Source organism: Dermochelys coriacea, chromosome 9, assembly GCF_009764565.3.
Source record: "Dermochelys coriacea isolate rDerCor1 chromosome 9, rDerCor1.pri.v4, whole genome shotgun sequence".
In the NCBI taxonomy this organism is placed as follows: Eukaryota; Metazoa; Chordata; order Testudines; family Dermochelyidae; genus Dermochelys; species Dermochelys coriacea.
Window position 1 is genome coordinate 5,657,607 of NC_050076.1, and position 21,161 is coordinate 5,678,767.

The following is a 21,161-nucleotide window of genomic DNA, read 5'->3' on the forward strand; positions in this document are numbered from 1 at the left end:
TATGTGAAAGAGGTCACCAGTACAAAAGTTTGAGAACCACTGTCTAAACCAATGGAAGTGGTAGCCAAGCCCTCAGCTCTTTGAGACAAGAAGTAGGCAGAGTTTTAGCCCCCACTTTTTTCCCTTTTGTTTAAATGAAATGGAATAGTAGCATTCGTTCCAACAGCAAAGAGCCCAGTCTAAGTGCCTGGATCGATTTTTTTTATTCTGTATTTATACAGCACACGAGGTGGGCTAGGCACTTTACAGATAAGGCCCCTGCACTAAGAAGCTGGCTTACAGAAACTTTGGTTCATATCTTTTGGATTTCAGACCCATCTACCATCTGGATGCAAATTGTGTTTCCCTCCTATATGTCACTTGCCAAATGAAACTTCAGACAGCTACCTAGGGAAATATTCTATCACTGTGAAATTGCAGAGGGAACATGTTGTTTTGGGAAAGTGGGAGAAACTTCTTGTGCCATGGCTCTGTCCTGTCAGAAGCTCCTTTCTGGTCACCGCTTCTTCCTGTCTAGGCTTTGCTTTCCACGTCCCCATCCGGAAGGCTGAAAGGTTGATATCCTGCCTTGTCGTCCTGTTTTCTGTAATACATCCGAGTCACCACTGTGATGAGGAAGGTCTCCAGGATAAGCAACTGCACGCTCATGTCTGAAAACAAACCAAGAAACAGAGAGGTTAGTTGACGTATCTTTCATTAGCATTCTTCCCTGTTCACTCACCAGCCAGAACAGTATAGTTGTTTAAAGAAGTATGTTACGAGGGTAAGGGGAAATCAGGATTCACTAGCTCCCAACAGTTAACATATGGGGGCTAAAAATACTTTCTTTTGGACAAAGGATTAATTCGCTCTTTAGAGCAGCAGAATTTCACTTCCATGCAGGTGAACAGTGCCTATGTCTAGCTAGTGAGTAAGGTCTACTTCTGCTTGTCCCTTACCCAAGGCAGGGACCTAGTCACGCAGAAAATACAGTCTACTTTGCTTTTACAAGAGTGCTGAAGAGAAGCTGGCCTGGAAAATTCCCGGGAGGAAGGGCTGGAAACAAAAATACAGCAGCACTGGATTGACTAACAGTTGCCACTTCAACAGGCTGTTTTTCATTGGTGAGCAAACGTGTAGATACGCCTAGCCTCCTTCTGCTTCATGATGTTGAAAATTACAGCTGTTTTTGCTACAGTAGAGATCGGTGGTGGCAGGTTTTGTATAATTTTTGGTGGTGCCCGGAACAGGTCCAAGTCCTGCCACCCACCCTCCCACACACACCCACCCGCCTACCTATCTTCCTTGTAAGCTGATACATATTTTTTTAAATAATGTAAAAATAGACTGGAAACAGTAAACATTTAAGTTTTTTCCAATATTGCACAATATCACTATCGTAAGAAAAAAATATTTAAGAGTATCAACTTTATTAATACCCGTTTGAATACGGAAACAACCCAGCACTCTTGGATCAATAACCCTCAAAAGCAAACAGTTCTGTCTAATTCGCTATTAGACTCCAACCACGTAAATCTTGACAGCCAAGATTGAGGAAAACTCCTTTTCTGATCTTTTAGATTTGCCACATCTTTCTTTTGTATAACTTTAGTTTGCAGGCCGTCACTTGATGAATTACCCTTTTTGTTCTTTTTCTCCGGTAACTTTATTAAGAATATATCCATTGTTGATTATTACACAAAATTAATGGGATTATTATTGCACAAAATTGTGGGAGGAGGCTCAGGGTAGGGCAGAGGGTTGGGTGTGGGGGGATGAGAGCTCTGACTGGGGGGTATGAGAGCTTTGACTGGGGGGTATGGGCTCTGGGGTGGAGCTAGGGATGGGGTTTGGGGTGTGAGAGGGGCTCAGACAGAGGGTTGGGGGGGTGAGGGCTGTGGGTGGGGCCCAGGATGCGGGGTTTACAGTGCAGGAGGGGGCTCAGGGTTGGGGTGTGGAGGGTGAGGGTTCTGGGGTGAGGCTGGGGATGAGGAGTAAGAGATTCCTTTCCTCTCCCCGGCTGGAGAGCAGGCAGAACTGGATTACATGACTAGCATTACTACGCGGGATGTACGTTAATTTAACTGGATTTGTTGTTCTAACTATTTTATACAAATATTTCAGCCTAGCAAAATGAAAGGAATCTAAAAGGGTAAATCTTCATTAATGTGCACAGGGAGGTAAATGTGAAACTCTGTTATTGGAGACATAGCCAGCCTGAAAGCCATGTATTGTAAGCAAGTATTTCTTTACCTATTTATGACTCTCTCTATGTCTGCACATCTCTTATCTTGGACAATGAAAATCAATTAAGGTGCTTCCAAGTTCTCAGTGTTGTAACCTTCGGGTTCCAAACACTTGATGGAAATTTGTCCTTGCTCTAAAACCAGTGTTTTCAATGGAATTTAAAAGAATAACAGGGGGGACATTTTTCTGTGGATCTTAAGAGTTTGTTTTTATAAAACTAATTTTTAGATAAAGTAGAGTTGTCACCTTACTCAGGGCTTGTCCACACTGGGATTTCACACTGACATAAACTGTGCCAGCGCAAGTCATGGTTAACTGGGCATGGATTGTCTACACTAGGGGCTTGCACAAATGCAGCTATGTTGGTGTAAAATAACCCAGTGCAGACAAGGCCTACAAGTTGGACAGTCTAGCACCCACAGCAATGCACCCCTAAGAACCACCTGGAAAGAAATGCCAACTCCAAAGCAAAGAATGGGGCCAGGGATGACAGGTTCACTGTGCAGGAGGGGGCTTGGGGCTGGAACAGAGGGTTGGGCTGTGAGGGCTCTTGAGTGGGGGGGTGGGGCTGGGGATGAGGGGTTAACGATGCAGGAGGGTGCTCAGGGCTGGGGCAGAGGGCTGCGGTGTTCACGGTGCAGGACAGGGCTCAGGGCTGGGTTGGAGGGTTGGGGTTGGAGGGGGGTGAGGGCTCGGGCTGGGGCTGTGGGCTCTGGGGTGGGTCTGGGCTGGGGATGAGTTTAAACTTTGGGGTGCAGCAGGCAGGCTGCCCTGGGGCTGGAGCCAGAGAGGAGGACTCCCCCAGCCCTCTCCCCACCGGCAGCAACAAGCTCCAGGGGAGGGGCCCCCTCCCCCCTGGCATGACACTCCCCCAAACCCCAGGCTGCTGCTCAGGAGGTCCAGACAGGATAAGCCCCCTCAGAGTTGCCTGCCAGGGGGCGGGGGGGGGCTGCCATGCCGCTGGGCCTCCTCCCCTCCACAGGAGCAGCAGTCAGCCTGCCGCAGCAGCCAGCGAGGGAGGGCAGTGCACAGCTGAAGGGGGCAGCTGCCCGGGGCAGGCAGGGCGCTTGGGGGAGGGGTGCAGGGGCAGCAGGCAGGGCCGGGGAAGAGACCGGGCCCTGAACATTGGTGGAGCCGGGCCCCCCGGGGCCCTGAATTTGTTGACGCCCGAGCACCAGGGGCCCATACAACTCGCCACGCCTCGTGGAGATGCAAAGAAGGGGATTATACTTTCCTTTGAGGAGTGCAATAAAAGGAGCTTCTCCTTTTCTTTCAAAAGGAGGAAAAAAAAAATTGTGAAAATATTCCTGTGCCATGGAGACAGAGTCTGACTTCAATCCTGGGCCAGTTTTCATCCTTCAACTAACCCAGGCCGGAGCCTCTTGCTACTCACACTGTGACCTCGTCTTGGAGGACAATGGCGGGGCGCAGGCAATTTGGCCGTTGTTTTGCAGGATGCTCAAGATGGAGGGCTGTAGCGCAGTCAGGATGAGGAGCACCTGCCACCAGAAGAAGGGATGAGAGCTGCTTGCAAACTGAGGGACCCTCAACAGGGGATGTGTTGGTGTATCCAAGGCCTAGCCCCTTCCTTCACTACGACTTTCTCATTCTAGCTGCTAGTCACTTTCTTCCATTCCCTTGGCCTCCCTAGGCCCCTGCAGCAAGCTCCAGCTCTGCTTTGAATACACGTCCACGGGGCAGCCTTGCTGCTGCTTTGTGCTGGAGACTCATCTGCTGAGTCTGTCACCACCACCTACCCTATTCCTCCTCCATTCGTGCCACTACACTGTTACCCTCGCTCTATAGCCTTAAAAACCAGAGTAGAGGTGTTCAATGTTAGCCCGCTTTCCTGATACTTAAAGCATCTAAATTATTTCCTGGGACCTCTCCCTGCGTTCCCATATCAGGTGAGGAACTGGTTCTTGAGCCCTACAGGGGTTACACCACCCAGCTTTGTGTCTAGTCAATAACTACACATTATTCAAACTACAGTGACCAGTTAAGTCTAAATATGAGCCCTTCACTGATCCTGCTGCAACTTGGGAGTAGCACAGTATCCTCTCTTTTGGGGCAGACTTCATAGGATCTTCCTCTTTTCTCCTTGGTCCACAATTCTTACCCTCCCCCCCCCTTTTTTTTTTTAAACTAAACTTTCAAATCTCTGCTTACTCAAAGGAATCTTTATATCAGTTTCTCCATTTTTACAGAATTTCCCCCTTCCGTGTCTGCCATTTCAATGCCAGGTATGCTAGCATATGCTGGAATCCTTATCTGTCTTGATCCACCCTCCTATGTACTCCTGCTGCTCACTCACCACATATGGCAGGGGTACTTGTGGGAAAGCAGGGTCGGTCTTAGGCATTGAGCTGGTCCTATTGCTCATTCAATACCTGAAGCCCCTCATGCTCCTTAAGAGGTCAAGGTAGTTTCAAGACAGGATTAGAAAGGCAGCCAGCTCTGGGGTATCAGCCAGCCAGAATATGGTATGCTGTGCACGTGAGGCGAGTAGAGTTTTGAAGGACCCAGTTTATAGGTGCAAAGGCCAATGAAAGCCCTTTTGTGGTCAGGAAAATGCTAACTATCGCTAATCACCCCAAGCAATTTTACCTGGAAACAAAAAAACTTGGCCCCCAAGTTCTGCTCTGCCAAGTGCACCCTCGCCTGGCGGAACATGATCCCAAGGGCCCACAGAGCAAAGATGGTGGAGAACCCGAGGCAGGTGTTTATCCAGAGTGCCACGCTCGTAGCGGAGATCTGGGAGGGACAGAAGAAAAGAAAGCATGGCTGTGATTTCCAGCCCAGAGTAGGAGACAGAGCATTGTCCAGGATGGGGCACGGATATGCTGCCCGGATACCTCTGGGCACTGGGGAGAGATGGAGAATCCAAGCAAGACAGGCAGCCCCACAAGTTGCTGTCGCATTCCCCTCCCACCACACAGCCAGGGAAGCATTCTCCCTGCTACTAGTCGGAGGTGGGGCTAAAGTGGTACCTAACCCCTCTGCCTTCGATGGGTGAAGGGTTATGACTTACATCAGCCGGATCGTAGTTTTCATCTGCAGCCAGGGCCAGCCCCACAAAGACACAGGCTGTCTTGAGGAAGGCGAATTGGAAAGTGCCCAGAAGAAAGATTTTAAGTTTTCTCCTACGATGGCAAAAGAACAAGACGTCAGTGACCGCTCCGGAGCCAGGAGCTTGCTCCTTGCAAGTCTGCTTTTTACCTGACCTTCCACCACTTGCCACCTTGCCTTGCACTCAGGCCACCCCTTCTAGTCCTGCAGAACGTGAGACTGGAATGCCCTGCGAGCCAGAGACCAAAACTGCCTTGTGCAATTCACGGGGATTTCTAGTACAGCCCTTCCCTGCCACTGGCCGCGCACATTGGACAGCAAACTCTTGGGAGCAGAGACCTTGCCTTGTGGGGCTGATCTGTAAATCATCCCGCATCTTTCGCTTGGCTTGTGGTAGCACTTGGGAGCCCTAGTCATAGACCCTGCCCCCATGGTGTAAGGTGCTGGACAAACGCCAAACGAAAAGACAGCCCCTGCTCCAGAGCGCTGACAGTTTCCATATAAGGTAAGATGACAGCTGGATCCAGACAGACTGGGGAGTAGAAGGAAACAATGAGCCAACACTGGCTCAGCGCACCAGCCGCCTCACTGGTCAAGAGTGTTGTAGGTTTCACAGCAAAGGAGAGTACAAGAGAGGATGATGCAGATGGTTATGGGGGGGTCTCCTCCCAAGCAAGAGGGGCAACCTGGGAGAAAGCCCAAAGGGGGCTTTTGGAAAACGTAACAAGTGGGCACCGGAGGCTGAGATCATGGGCCACTCATGGATGAGCAGTGACAGCTCAGTAGCGAAGGAGTGGGATGCACTGTTTAGCTTACCAAAGAGAAGGTTAAGAGGGGATCTGAGTACAGTCTATACCAGAGGGGGGCCAAACTGTGGCTCTTTTACCGTTAAAGTGCAGCTTGTGGAGCACCACCCCCCATTCTCCACCTACTAGGGCAGGGGAGAGCCTTGCAGTGTGGTGGTGGGGTACTGGTTTCTGCCCAGCAGGGATGGGGGTCTCGGGGCTTCAGCCCTGCGGGGCAAACCTGCCCGGACTTGGGCCTTCAGCAGAAGTGGGGCTGAAGCCCTGAGCCCCATCAGGCACCTCCTTTGGGGCTGGAGCTCCAGCAGGCAGGCCCCAGCTCTCAAAGATTGCCGTATGGGGCTCGGAGGGTCAGTACATTTGGCCACCCTACCCCGGTCTCTACGGATCTACATGGGGAACAAATATTTGACGATGGGCTGCTCAGGCTGGCAGAGAGACGTCTAACACCACCCAATGGCTGCAAGGCAAGGCTAGAAAAATTCAGCTTTGGAACAAGGTGTCCACTTTTAAGGGTGAGAGAAAGTAACTGGTTTGGAGCAATGCCCACAGTTGTAGATTCCAAGGCCAGAAGAGCCTATTATGAGCATCTAGGCCAGTGTTTCTCAACCTATTTACCATTGCGGGCCGCAGATGCAGCTCTCTGTGGGTTACGAGGGCTGCAGCCACTCACTATATCTACTGCCTGTATGGCCCTGAGGATGTCACACACCCTGCAGTTGTGTGCTGACTGGGCCACAGGCTGAGACTCACTGGCCTGACCTCCTGTATAGCACAGAGAGCTTCCCAAAATAATTCCTCGAGTGGCTGTTTTAGGAAAACACCCAACCTAGATTTAAAAAGTGCCAGCGCTGGAGACTCCCCCATGACCCTGGTACATTTATCCATGTTGTGGGGGATTCTCCATCACTGACATTTGGGGGGCAGTTCTCTGGCCTGTGTTATACAGGAGGTCAGACTAGATGGACACAGTGGTCCCTGCTGGCCTTGGCATCTATCAGTCAGTTGAGGTGTGTAGGATGGTGGCATGGCCCAAAGGGACTGTACATTGGCCGGATCTGGCCCCGGCGACACACCTGCTGGAAGGGGGTTCCCAGGGTGACAGATCTCTGCCACCTCCATTTGTGTCAGCTTGAGCAGTGGGCATAGCTAGACAGCCCCTGCACTCTGGCTATGGGTGGCTACAGCTAACCTCCTCTGTGCCCTGTGGAGCAGCCTTGGGGCTGCTCTAGATTGCACATAGGTGGACGGAAGCCAACTGTCACCCCTTCCCTCCACGGGGTGGGGCGCAAGCAGAGCTCAGCTGCTCCCATGCAGCTGGCCGGGGACCTTCAGAGGGAGTTATGGTGTTCAATGCACATCTTGGGAGAAGCTCCACTGCCTAATGTCCTGCTTCTCATAAAGGGAGGGGCTAAGGAACCCGCATTCCTCCCAGCCACTGCTGACCCTGAACAGTGCCCCGTGGCCCAAGCCCAACGGCCCCCATCAAGGCCCATGCCCGGCAGCCTTACTTGGTCATAGTGATGCGCGGGCAGCAGGGGCAGCAGCAGCAGCAGGGGCCTGTGCTGATCACCATGGGCGTGTCCCTCAGTGCTTTGAGCAGGGCCTTCTTCCCACCGAAGCCTTCCACCATCATCAGCATGAGTAGGTAGAAGCATATGCTGAAGTACCTGGGGCCAGCACAGGCAGGGAGCGAATTCAGCCCAGGGAGGTACAAACGCCACAGCACAGAGGAGTTTGCTCCGCACTGGGCCACGCCCCCCTCCCCCGCAAGGCACAGGGACAGATTAACACATGGGGGCCCTGGCCAATTTGGCAACCCCCAGAAAAATCTCATGATGCTTGGGCAGCAGGATTTAGCTGCTGTGTCGTTTGCTCTGCTGGTTGGGCTAGCTGTGCTTGGAGCAGGGCTTCTTGCATGAGCTGGGGAGGGGATCAGCCGGCGGGAGGCTCCTGCATCTGGCTGGGCAGCTGAAGGGAGATGGGGAGCACCACCTCCTGCTGTGTCTCCTCCAGTCCCAGCTGGAGTCCTACCACCCAGAGCCCAAGGACACAGGCTGCAACCTGCAGCACATCGGCAACCGGGAGAACGTAGACGGTAAGAGGGGTAGGCAGGCTGCTGGGATGGGAAGCTCCCCGCAGCCAGGGGCACTGGTGAAATCCCCACTACCTCAACCCACCAGTGAGCTCCCAGGGAAATGCAGCCCTACAAGCACATGGGGAACCAAGGGGGGGCTCTCTGCTGTCCTGCTCAATGGGGGAAACATGGAAACCCCCAACCCTCCCTCTCCCCCCCGCACACACCCCATGGCCTCTGCCTTGGTTCTCAATATTCAATCACTTCTCTCCCCCAGCTGTGACCTGTTCTCTCTCCTCCTCTTCCAGTTTTTTTCTGTGTCTTTTGGTGATTGCAAGAGACATGGTGAGGCGGAGACTTTGTCTGGGTTTTTCATTCCTCCAGCCACGGTTTCGAGGCCTTTGGATGCCCCTATCTCTGCACCTCACAATGCAGCATTATTTATCTCATCCTAGGTTTCAGAGTAGCAGCCGTGTTAGTCTGTATTCGCAAAAAGAAAAGGAGTACTTGTGGCACCTTAGAGACTAACAAATTTATTAGAGCATAAGCTTTCGTGAGCTACAGCTCACTTCATCGGATGCATTTGGTGGAAAAAGCAGAGGAGAGATTTATATACACACACACAGAGAACATGAAACAATGGGTTTATCATACACACTGTAAGGAGAGTGATCACTTAAGATGAGCCATCACCAGCAGCAGGGGGGGGAAGGAGGAAAACCTTTCATGGTGACAAGCAGGTAGGCTAATTCCAGCAGTTAACAAGAATATCAGAGGAACAGTGGGGGGTGGGGTGGGGGGGAGAAATACCATGGGGAAATAGTTTTACTTTGTGTAATGACTCATCCATTCCCAGTCTCTATTCAAGCCTAAGTTAATTGTATCCAGTTTGCAAATTAATTCCAATTCAGCAGTCTCTCGTTGGAGTCTGTTTTTTGAAGCTTTTTTGTTGAAGGATAGCCACTCTTAGGTCTGTGATCGAGTGACCAGAGAGATTGAAGTGTTCTCCAACTGGTTTTTGAATGTTATAATTCTTGACGTCTGATTTGTGTCCATTCATTCTTTTACGTAGAGACTGTCCAGTTTGGCCAATGTACATGGCAGAGGGGCATTGCTGGCACATGATGGCATATATCACATTGGTAGATGCACAGGTGAACGAGCCTCTGATGGTGTGGCTGATGTGATTAGGCCCTATGAATGTATCCCCTGAATAGATATGTGGACAGAGTTGGCAACGGGCTTTGTTGCAAGGATAGGTTCCTGGGTTAGTGGTTCTGTTGTGTGGTGTGTGGTTGCTGGTGAGTATTTGCTTCAGATTGGGGGGCTGTCTGTAAGCAAGGACTGGTCTGTCTCCCAAGATCTGAGAGAGCGATGGCTCGTCCTTCAGGATAGGTTGTAGATCCTTGATGATGCGTTGGAGGGGTTTTAGTTGGGGGCTGAAGGTGATGGCTAGTGGCGTTCTGTTGTTTTCTTTGTTGGGCCTGTCCTGTAGTAGGTGACTTCTGGGTACTCTTCTGGCTCTGTCAATCTGTTTCTTCACTTCAGCAGGTGGGTACTGTAGTTGTAGGAATGCATGATAGAGATCTTGTAGGTGTTTGTCTCTGTCTGAGGGGTTGGAGCAAATGCGGTTATATCGTAGCGCTTGGCTGTAGACAATGGATCGAGTGGTATGATCTGGATGAAAGCTAGAGGCATGTAGGTAGGAATAGCGGTCAGTAGGTTTCCGATATAGGGTGGTGTTTATGTGACCATCGCTTATTAGCACCGTAGTGTCCAGGAAGTGGATCTCTTGTGTGGACTGGTCCAGGCTGAGGTTGATGGTGGGATGGAAATTGTTGAAATCATGGTGGAATTCCTCAAGAGCTTCTTTTCCATGGGTCCAGATGATGAAGATGTCATCAATGTAGCGCAAGTAGAGTAGGGGCATTAGGGAACGAGAGCTGAGGAAGCGTTGTTCTAAGTCAGCCATAAAAATGTTGGCATACTGTGGGGCCATGCGGGTACCCATCGCAGTGCCGCTGATTTGAAGGTATACATTGTCACCAAATGTGAAATAGTTATGGGTCAGGACAAAGTCACAAAGTTCTGCCACCAGGTTAGCCGTGACAGTATCGGGGATACTGTTCCTGACGGCTTGTAGTCCATCTTTGTGTGGAATGTTGGTGTAGAGGGCTTCTACATCCATAGTGGCTAGGATGGTGTTTTTAGGAAGATCACCAATGGACTGTAGTTTCCTCAGGAAATCGGTGGTGTCTCGAAGATAGCTGGGAGTGCTGGTAACGAAGGGCCTGAGGAGGGAGTCTACATAGCCAGACAATCCTGCTGTCAGGGTGCCAATGCCTGAGATGATGGGGCATCCAGGATTTCCAGGTTTATGGATCTTGGGTAGCAGATAGAATACCCCAGGTCCTGGCTCCAGGGGTGCTGAATTGGAATTAATTTGCAAACTGGATACAATTAACTTAGGCTTGAATAGAGACTGGGAATGGATGAGTCATTACACAAAGTAAAACTATTTCCCCATGGTATTTCTCCCTCCCACCCCACCCCCCACTGTTCCTCTGATATTCTTGTTAACTGCTGGAATTAGCCTACCTGCTTGTCACCATGAAAGGTTTTCCTCCTTCCCCCCCCTGCTGCTGGTGATGGCTCATCTTAAGTGATCACTCTCCTTACAGTGTGTATGATAAACCCATTGTTTCATGTTCTCTGTGTGTGTGTGTATATAAATCTCTCCTCTGCTTTTTCCACCAAATGCATCCGATGAAGTGAGCTGTAGCTCACGAAAGCTTATGCTCTAATAAATTTGTTAGTCTCTAAGGTGCCACAAGTACTCCTTTTCTTTTTATCTCATCCTAGTATGTCATGAGGTAGCCCTGGTTACCCCCACGTGAGATCTTTGTGGATCCCACCTCCCCACGCATGTGGTTCTTGCCGTGGGATCTTAGGGTGGGTTCTTGCCATGTCCATTGTGACAGGGCATTATTCACCCCCTGCTCAGCAGATATGGGGCCTTCCATCGTACAGTTCTCCCACTTTGGCAGTGGATGAAAGACATAGTGCTATTTACCCCGATGGTACATTTAAGATCTGTGTGTGTTTTCCCCCTCACCCCGCATGAACTGATGTGGCCCTGTTTACACTTGGGCCCCAGATTCCAGCCCCAACTCACTCAACTATGAACTTCACAGATGAATTGGGGCCCACCCAAATTTACTTCACAAAGATGGCCAGTGGAATCAACTGCTGCCCTAGGCTAATAGTCATCCATTGCTATGGGAATGCCAAAGCCAAGCCGGGCTAGGTATAAAACATAAAGGACAAACCCAGATAGTTATAGAAATGGGAGAAATGTATCTTGTGAGGCCCTTCAGTTCCAGTGACTTATTTCCCTTCCCTCTGTTACACCAATGATGAGGCATTGGGAGAAGGGAGTGATGAATTTCTCTTTCTGCGGGATTATTGGACAAACTATATTCTCCTGGGCTTTGTAATGGCGGAACATGCTGTGGGGTGCTCTGGCTAATCAGAACCTGGCCTGTTCTTCACAGTGTGATTGAACGGATACGTACACGCTCGTTTCTGTTTACGTTTTAGCACTAACTGTTGCAGCTAACTGGTAAAATGTCACCTTGCTCAGGGTTTGACGTGAACTTTGGCACCCATCAGAGTCTTTCAACATTTCTTCATAGCTGAAGTGATCAATTGCAAACTTTGCTTTAAATCAGCTCTCACCATTGGCTGAAACTTGCAGTTCTGAATCATGAGTCATTTTACCTCACATTTGGCTTATTTCTTTTAATTAAGTTACTTCCTGGAATGGTGCCTGTTGTTCTTTCAGACAATAGAAAAACTGAAAGATAACGCGATCAATAGGCGGGAAAAATGCACAATGGTCACGTTTAAGATAATTGGGGGAGATGAAAGACCCGCTTGGTGGCCTGTGAACAACTGATCCCTGTAATACCAGGGTTGCCCAGGTTTGCAGTGTGATGGTATGGATAAGATCTAGCTAGATTCATTTTCAGTGTGGAAAAATTGAGCAGTTAATATAGGCATAAGGAACCAGTATAGAATTTTGCTTCAGTAGTAAGGCCATGTGTAAACGCTGAATGGAGTCATCTTATTAATACAGTTTGATACATCCATGTTTTTTATAGGGGGGAAACGTTCTTTGTGCCCAGGGCCCTAATAAATCTTAATTCGCCTCTGGATAGGCCAGGAGCGGCCGGATTAGTCCGAGCTCCCCCGGGCTACAGCAGGGCAGGGTGGTAGCAATACTCACATGCCAATAGCCATCTCCACCACCATCATGGAGCGTGGTATCCAGAGCCCAAAGCAGCAGAACACGGAGACCATCTGGAGAAGAAGGGGGGGCAGGCCTAGTGTAAATGGGAGGTAGCCGGACATGCTCCAGTCCGGTTCCCCCATAGGCCCTGAGGTAGGCAGGTGAGTGGATGGCAGAGATGGGCCCACAGCAGAACTCTGGAGCTCCATGGGCCAGCCCGTTTACAATCCAAGCTCTATGGGGCTGGATTTTGCAATTGGTCCCTGGCCCTAGAGTGGTCTCAGCATCTCATCACCCCCGTGACTTGGGGGAGCTCAGAGACCCGTCATGATCCCAGATCCCCCTGGGATATTTGCAGTGCCCCCAACTCTGGATCCACTCTCTAATGCGGATGTAATTAATCAGCCCAGCACAGTCCCCTGCCCTCCACAAAAGCTAAAGCTCTAGCGCTCGCTCTCAGCCTGCACTGTCCATCAGCATAGCAGGAACCCCCAGCAAGGCTGAGAATGCCCGCCAGGATCCTGTTGCCATCCCCTCCCTCACAGTGAAGGCTGGGGCTCACCGTGGGGGCCGAGCTGCTCCAGATGAGGGTTTTCATCTTGATCAGGCAGCGGATCTTCTTTGACAGGTACATGGCTTCTTCGAGGAAGATGGCGACCGACACCAGTGTCAGGAAGGTCATGAGGCCAAGGATGGAGAGCTCGATGGGGTCCAGCTCTGCAGGGAAGGGAGGGGATGAGAGAGACCTCATGGCCGTCCCTCCCATGCAGTGCAAAAGCCCCCTGGAAATCTGCATGAGATGTCAACACACACTAGGGAGGGTGAGTGGTTGGCCAGCCATCCCACTGCCCCACTTCCCTGCTCTCTCCCTCAGCCCCACAACCAGGAGCTCTTTCCCCCTGCCCAGCACCGGGGCTGAGAGGGCAGGGCTGCTCTGTGACCCAGCCAGTATTCAGTCCTGACCCAGTCTAACTCTCCCCCTCCCCCTGCCGGCACCCATGGGGCAGTGCCCCCCACATACGGTACAGCAGCTGCAGTGAGGTGGGTGGCTTGGAGACACAGGCGAGGGGGATGCTGAAATTTGTAAACAGCAGCTTGATGTGATGAGATGGGAACCTGCAAGAAAACCAGGCCCCCGGTTAGCTCCGCTCTGGGGCTGGAGTCCAGCCCCACCCATGGGGAGTGATCCGAGGAGTGCGAAGCGGCCCCAGCTCTTCTCGGCCAGCAGCTTGCACTGGGCGCTGTAAGATCAGCCCGTCTGCAACAGGTCATTGACCAAGCTCGCCCAGCCCAGCTCCTCAAGGGCTAATCATGCAACTTGTCCCCCTGGAAAGCCCCATGGCCACTGGGAGCGCTGCTGGCCTCCCTGGGTGGAAAGCACTTGATGGGCAGCCCTGATTCATAACCCCCCCCCCCCAGCCGGGGCAACAGCAACCGACCACGGACAGCAAAGGGGCCAGTGGCCGTATAGTGACCCCTGTGAAATGAGTGTGGCAGGTCTCAGCCCAGTTCCCTTGGAGCAGGTGCCCCAATGACTAATCACCCTTCACTCATGGGGCCTGGTTTTAAGGTGAGGTGAGTTTATAGCTAGGCATTTCTGCGGGGGCTGGCATAGTTAGAGTGACCAGATAGCAAGTGTGAAAAATCCGGACAGGGGGGTGGGGATAATGGGTGCCTATATAAGAAAAAGCCACCAAAATCAGGACTGTCCCTATAAAATTGGGACATCTGGTCACCCTAGTCATGGTCAGAGGTGACCAGTACTAACTACCCCAGAGCTGTGCTGGAAGCAGCTTTCCTAGGGGCGACCCTGTGGCAGAGCGGGGTGACACATCCTGCCTCCCTGGCTACTCAGCCCTCCGTGACAGATGGGACCTGCCCCGGCTTACAAATAATGGCACTCAGCAGGGAGCAGATTGCACCAAGTGTCTGGACATTTCCTGAGGGCTTTGGGGCTGGGGGGGGGAATTCACCCTCCTCCTTCACACAGTCTTCAGCCCCCAGCACACCCCACACCAGTGCAGAACCAAGCAGCTGCCGGCTGAGCAGCGAGGAGCTGCTCTGCCTGCAGCCTCGACGTCCCCTACCTGGGGTCGTGTAGGAGCTCTGCGGAGGACTCCATTCTGCCCCTTCGCCCGGCAATCAAGCTGTCTCCTGCTCACGCTCGACAAGCCCAGCTGCTGGCTGGCAGAAGGCTCCAAAGGCAGAGTCCCAAAGGTCAACGCTCACAGCCTGGCCTTGTGCAGTTGTAGCTCCCCCTCCGGGGTGGGGGGAATGGATCAGCGGTCACGACACGTCCCCCGTAGGTAACTGGCTGCGGCTTGTCTGGGGACACGGACACTCCAACTAGCAGAGCAAATTCAAGGGTTACCATGAATCTCGGTCAACCGCTCTGCACAAATAACCCCTGCACCCTCCGCCTTCTCTGTGTGTGTCAGGAGGTTCATTGAAAGAGAAAGTGGCTCATCCCCGCTCTGCAGAGAGGAGCTGCCCCGGCCATCAGCTGCCAGGTTATTGACCTGGGGCCCAAACAGCATGAATCAGCCAGGATCTGGGGACTTTGCATCTGCAGCAGGGAGGGGACAGCTTTCTAACATGGAGAAAGTGGAGTTAATGCAGTGTGTGCGTGCATGTGTTTTGTGGGGTGAACTCTGGCCCTCCTGCTCGGTGGGAGGGTGACTCCATCATTCAGAGAGTCCTGGGGGTGACAGTGAAGGGCAAAGCAGACAGGAGTTTGCCTTGGGACCCAGCTGTGCACAAAGCCAGTTCAGCTCTGGGCTTTGCAGTAGTGAGCCCGCGTGGGTCCTGCTCTGTGGGGCTGGGCCCTGGCACAGAGTTCAGCGAAGACTGGGGGCGGTGGGGGGAAGGGAGTCAAGGGGGAACAACTGAGAAGGGAAAATGAAAGGAGCAGAACGAGCTGAAACTGGTTGAGCAGCAGCTCAGGGGGGAGGGGATTCATTGGAGGCCTGAGGGGGGTGCACTTGCCGCAGTGGGGTGGAATTTAAAAAGAGAAAACGTGGGAAAGGGTCCGGAGAGTGAATCGTTCCCCCAGAGCGGCCCTGTTGCTTGGGGCACTTAACGCTAGCCTGGACGAACTGCCAGCAAACAGGCCAGGGAACAGCCCAGCCCCGGCCCCAGGAGACGGACCAGAGCAGCAAATGGGTCATTTCCGTCTCTAACGTCCAGTCCTACCAATGGAATCGCAATTAACCTTCCTGCCACCACTACCAGCCTGGGCCCCCAGCTGACCTCCCCTCCCCGGGTGCTGAGCAAAGTCACGGTGAAACCTTCTACCAGGGTCTCTCGGCAGCGAGGTTTTGCCACCGCTCTGGTGCAGTATTGCAGTGTGGGGTGTGGAAACCCACCAGCCCCCCAAGCTGGGCTTCACTCTGATTTGCACCAGAGCTGAGCTACAAGTAGGGGCCCAGCCTGTAGGCACGTGGGGATGGGCTTGGAGCTGCCAGGGACGCCATGTGAATATTGTGTGTAAAGCAGGCTATTGTGATGGTTTCCCGCATAGCAGGGCTGTCGGGAAATGCGCCCAGCATGGGGCAGGCGGTGTATCCTACCCACATCTCTCGGACGCTGGAGAACAACGCACAAGCCTTCATCTGCTCCTAGGGTTAAACCAACGGCCGGCACTGCTTGGAGAACGGCTGTTTCAGCTCAGTGGCAGCCACAGGTCACAGCTAGGGTTGCCAAGTTTCGAATCGCACAAAACCAAACACCCTTGCCCCACCCCCTGCCCCGCCCGACCCCACCTCTTCCCCTAGGCCCTGCCCCCCGGTACTCCATCCCCCCTCCCTCTGTCACTCGCTCTCCCCCACCCTCACTCCCCTGCTCACTTTCACCGGACTGGGGCAGGAGGTTGGGGTGCAGGAGGGGGTGAGGGCTCTGGCTGGGGATGCGGGCTCCAGGGTGGGGCCAGAACTGAGGGGTTCAGGGTGTGGGAGCGGGTGCCAGGCTGGGGCAGGGGGTTGGGGTGCTGGCTCTGGGTGGGCCAGGGATGAGGGGATTGGGGTGCAGGAGGGGACTCTGGGCTGCTGGGTGGAACTGAGGGGTTGGGAGTGTGGGTGGTGATGTCAGGCTGAGGCAGGGGGTTGGGGTGCAGGAGGGGGTGAGGGCTCTGGGGTGGGGTATGGGCTCTGGGGTCAGACTATAAATGAGGGGTTCAGGGTGTAGGAGGGGGCTCAGGGCTGGGGCAGGGGATTGGGGCGCTATATGCTGCCTCCACCAACAGGTGCCACCCCTGCAGCTCCCATTGGCTGCAGTTCCCGGCCAATGGGAGCTGCAGAGCTGGAGCTCAGGGTGGGGGCAGCACGTGGAGCCCCCCCTTGCAGTACCTCCCCCTAGGAGCTGGAGGGACATATCACCACTTGCAGGAGCCGCGTGGAGCTGGGGGGGGAGCTGGCCAGCCCTGCGCCAACTGCACTTTTAACAGCCCAGTCGGCGGTGCTGACCGGAGCCACCAGGGTCCTTTTTTGACTGGGCGTTCCGGTCAAAAACCGGACGCCTGGCAACCTTAGTCACAGCTCCTGAAGGGAAGAACCGCAGCTGCTGATCCAGTTGGCCCTGCTGCTGGGCCAGAGCGGTCAGCACACGGGGGGCTCCATCTGAGCGTGAGCAAATCGAGTCCGTAATGAAAGCCGTGGAGTGGAGGCCGAAGGTCCGAGCCCGGCAGGGTGCACTCAGAGAGGACTCAGTGGTGCAGCAAGCCCTTGCACCGTGTAATAATGACTGTTTCGATCTAGGGATGCAGAAGAGAAGTGATACATCATCTGCCAGCTTTAGTTACACTCTCTAGGTTGTCTGAGCCAAACTGCCCTGCCCAGGGGCTGCCTGATGCCCGTGTTTGCGCTACCAGCCGTTCAGATTGTGTATCTTTAGTGAGAACAAATGTACCCGTTCATTAGGCCATGCAGCTTTGTGTGTGTGTGTGTGTGTGTGTGTGTGTGTGTGTTTCTCAGAGCTAGACGTCCCCATTCAGCTCTTCGAACCGACAGCTTTGTCATAGGGAGAGGTTTGGTGTTGTAACAAGATTGTCAAAATTAAAGTTTTCTGTGTCCGGCTTCGATCCAGAGCTCAGGGTCAGGCTGACCAGATAGCTGGTCCCTGAACGGCGTCTGTCCGCACTCAGATCTCTACAGCACTGAGCGATCAGTGTGTGTTCAGAAAAATATATGGGGTCTCTTAGCAAGGAGATGGTCATATTTTCCTTCACCACTAGAGGGCGGTCCTAACAAGCTACAGAGGAGTTTGAATACTTGGTTCATGGCTACTTCTATCTCAAATTATGTCTACACTAAAACCACGAGGAGTCCTTGTGGCACCTTAGAAACTAACAAATTTATTTGGGCATAAGCTTTCGTGGGCTAGAATCCACTTCATCAGATGCACGGAGTGGAAAATACAGTAGCAGGTATATATACATAGTACATAAAAAGATGGGAGTTACCTTACCAAGTGGGGGGTAGTCTAACGAGACAATTCAATTAACAGTAGAATACCAAGGGAGGAAAAATCACTTTTGTAGGGGTAATGAGGGTGGCCCATTTCAAACAGTTGACAAGAAGGTGTAGTAACAGTATGGGGAAATTAGTCTTTGTAATGACCCATCCACTCCCAGTCTTTATTCAGGCCTAATTTGATGGGGTCCAGTTTGCAAATTAATTCTAGTTCTGAAGTTTCTCATTGGAGTCTGCTTTTGAAGTTTTTTTGTTGAAGAATTGCCACTTGTAAGTCTGTTATTGAGTGTCCAGGGAGATTGAAATGTTCTCCTACTGGTTTTTGAATGTTATAATTCCTGATGTCTGATTTGTGTCCATTTATTTTTTTGCATAGAGACTGTCCAGTTTGGCCAATGTACATGGCAAAGGGGCATTGCTGGCACATAATGGCATATATCACATTGGTAGATGTACAGGTGAACGAACCCCTGATGGTGTAGCTGATGTGGTTAGGTCCTATGATGGTGTCCCTTGAATAGATAGGTGGACAGAGTTGGTACCGGGGTTTGTTGCAGGGTTTGGTTCCTGGGTTGTTGGTTTTGTTGTGTGGTGTGTAGTTGCTGGTGAGCATTTGCTTCAGGTTGGGGGGGCTGTCTGTAAGCGAGGACTGGCCTGTCCCCCAAGGTCTGTGAGAGTGAGGGATTGTCCTTCAGGATAGGTTGTAGATCCCTGATGGTGCACAGGAGAGTTTTTAGTTGGGGGCTGTAGGTGACAGCTAGTGGCGTTCTGTTACAGCAGTTAGACAGCCCAGAGCCGCAGTCATCTGGCATGGGCCAACTCCGGGGGTCTTATTGCAGCGCAGCCATTCCCTTTGTCAGTTACTCCTGTGCTTTGCAAAGGCACTGAGCACCTGCATCTCCCACTGACACCTGGGGGATGTCTGAGCCCTCAGTGCTTCTGAAAATCAGGCCCGGCGCGCTGGTAAAAAGCAGGAGGGGTGTTTCCAGGAAGATCTGCAAGACAGAGCCCTTCTGCCCATTGCTTTTGTGTCCTGGTAACGATTTTGGGCTGCTCCACCCCTGGCAATTTTCAAAATCATGCTCAGTTGGAGCAGAAATGATCCTGGGGGTGTGCTCTGGCCTGTTCTGGAGGGCAGACAATCTAGCCTTAGCATCTGTGAGTCCTTACAATCCAGCTCCCTTCAATCTGCTCTCACGAAGCCTACTGTACCGCCCCTGTGCATGGTTGTTGATTTGCATCTCCCCCTTCTATGCATCAGGCAAGAATCCACCTTCACTCACTCCCTCTGTTTTGAAAAACATGCCCAAGGGGCAGAAACCCAATGGCCAACTAGCCCCATCCAATGAACTTGGACTAAAATTGGAATCGACCAAGCAGGAGTGACGGAAACGACAGCACGACTGGCAGAAGGTTTGCTTCTCTGCAGGTGTAACGATGCCGGTTCTGGTGGGACCCAACTGAGAGTGCCAAATCAGGACAAATTGCTTAGAGCAGGGCAGTTACAACCCAAGGCTGGGGTTTCTGTGCACACCAAGGCAAACCAAACCAGCCAAACAGAGCAGACTTTGGTCTCACCCCACTGGCTAACCAAAAGTCACACGAGCAATTCCCTTAGACACTGCAGTTTCCCAGTATCTCCATCAGTGCCACTCGTTATGGGGATGAATGGTTATGAAAACCAATACCCCAATAAAAGAAAAATGGCTCTCCTGATCTCAAAGGACCAAGCCCCAGACCCAGGTCAATATACAAATCAGATCTTACCCACAAATCATGCTGTTGCCAATCCTTTAGAATCTAAAATCTAAAGTTTTATTCATAAAAGGAAAAAGATATAGATGAGAGCTAGACTCGGTTAAATGGAATCAATTACACACAGTAATGGCAAAGTTCTTGGTTCAGGCTTGCAGCAGTGATAGAATAAACTGCAGGTTCAAACCAAGTCTCTGGAGAACATCCTCAACTGGGATGGGTCTTTCAGTCCTTTGTTCAAAGCTTCCGTGTAGCAAAGTTCCTCCAGAGATAAGAAGCAGGATTGAAGACAAGATGGAGGAGCTGCAGCAGCTTTTTATAGTCTCTTGCCAGGTGGTCTGTCTTTCTTTGTCCCAAAGACAAGCTGCCCATCACATGGCCTGGAAACACCTCAGAGTTGTGTCCATAGGCAGGTCCCTGCCTGCCTTGCTGAGTCGCAAGGCGTGTCTGCCTTTTCTCAATGGGTCAGTTGTGTAGCTGTTGGTCCTTAATGGGCCCTCAAGCAGGCTGGGCAGAGCTGACACCAACTTGTCTGCGGTGTCACCCAGAAGCATAGCACAAGTTTGAACTACAGACAGTACAGAGCCAATACTTATAACTTTAAATACAAAAATGATCCATGCAAACAGATCGCATAATCATAACCAGCAAACTATAACCTTGTCTTAGACACCTTATTTGACCCCCTTTATACAAGATTTGGTTCCACTACAGGACCTTGGTTGCAACCTTGTTCTATATGGTCCCAGTTCAAGTCAATAACGTGAGAGCAGGCAAAGTGAAAAACCCTGTGAAAGCTGAAGCAGAAAAGGCAGAAGACAAAATGTCCGGAGGTGGTGCACGTGGGGGGTGGACAGAGCAGGGCGAATGCTGAGAAGAGCCACGGTGTGAGCAGGGGCATTAGGCAAGAGACCAGCACTAGCTGCTGAGATGTGATTGCTCTATTAACTATTCTTACGGGTGTTAGCGGAGTGCCCCGTCACCCCCTAGTGCTTGGTGCTGTACAAACCACAGAGAGACAGTCCCTGCCCCAGAGCGCTTGCAATCTAAGTGTAAGGTGTGAGAGAACACGTGGATACAGCCAGGCCAAGGGGGAAGCACAAGGAACAATGAGCCAGCAGCGGCCAGCGTGCTAGTCAGCGGCCACAGCTCGCCAGCAGCCTCGCCTTTGGCAAGATTTTTGGCGACATTTGGGCACAGGAGAGCATTCATTTGTATTTCGGGGTGGAAAGAGACCAAGGGCACTGGAACCTTGGTAGAAGTGGGGGCGTGGGGCCCACCGGTGACAGAACCATGCCCCCTACTTTGTAACATGGGTGTAGTTTGGGGGCAAGGGGTAGCATTGCTCCCCAAAACTGCAAGCCTCAGGCAGGTTTGGAATGATACCGGCAGGGGTTGCCTCCCCAAACTGCCCATACTAAAAGGGGGGGAGGTGCATGGTCCCCCCAACCTCCCCTCAGTTCCAGCACCATTGC

At 52.1% G+C, this 21,161-nt stretch overlaps 2 protein-coding genes across 5 annotated transcripts in view; both read right to left on the bottom strand.

Moving 5' to 3' along the window:
• Positions 1–168: 168 nt before the first annotated feature.
• Positions 169–14,676, bottom strand: SLC51A (solute carrier family 51 subunit alpha). 3 transcript variants are annotated; one of them, XM_038416937.2, is made up of 9 exons: positions 14,554–14,676; positions 13,488–13,582; positions 13,029–13,183; positions 12,464–12,537; positions 7,610–7,768; positions 5,258–5,369; positions 4,834–4,980; positions 3,620–3,725; positions 170–650 (listed from the first exon to the last, which is right to left on the bottom strand). In XM_038416937.2, the coding sequence occupies exons 1-9, from the start codon at positions 14,586–14,588 to the stop codon at positions 514–516; spliced, it is 1,020 nt and encodes a 339-aa protein (XP_038272865.1). In that variant the 5' UTR covers positions 14,589–14,676; the 3' UTR covers positions 170–513. The 3 variants fall into 3 exon arrangements, with proteins under 3 accessions (XP_043347689.1, XP_038272865.1, XP_043347690.1); XM_043491754.1 differs by lacking the exon at positions 7,610–7,768 and having other exon boundaries at positions 169–650; XM_043491755.1 differs by lacking the exon at positions 13,488–13,582.
• A 2-nt stretch (positions 14,677–14,678) lies between these two features.
• The window catches only part of LOC122455657, a 70,663-nt gene continuing 64,180 nt past the window's right edge, over positions 14,679–21,161 (bottom strand). The window contains exons 3-4 of one of the 2 annotated variants that reach the window (XM_043491749.1): positions 16,988–17,213; positions 14,679–14,812 (exon numbers count right to left, since the gene is read on the bottom strand). The gene's annotated coding sequence lies outside the window, so the exon portion shown is untranslated. Of the gene's footprint in view, positions 14,813–16,987; positions 17,214–21,161 lie in introns of those variants that run through there. The other variant, XM_043491748.1, reaches the window with a different exon arrangement.

Bases quoted from the DNA above. Each gene is read 5' to 3' on its own strand.
- SLC51A (XM_038416937.2), bottom strand. From the start codon at position 14,588: ATGGAGTCCTCCGCAGAGCTCCTACACGACCCCAG. The intron at 13,583-14,553 runs GTAGGGGACGTC...GTTTTCTTGCAG, and splicing joins GAGCTCCTACACGACCCCAG to GTTCCCATCTCATCACATCA. The intron at 7,769-12,463 runs GTGAGTATTGCT...TGCTGGCCCCAG, and splicing joins GTGGAGATGGCTATTGGCAT to GTACTTCAGCATATGCTTCT.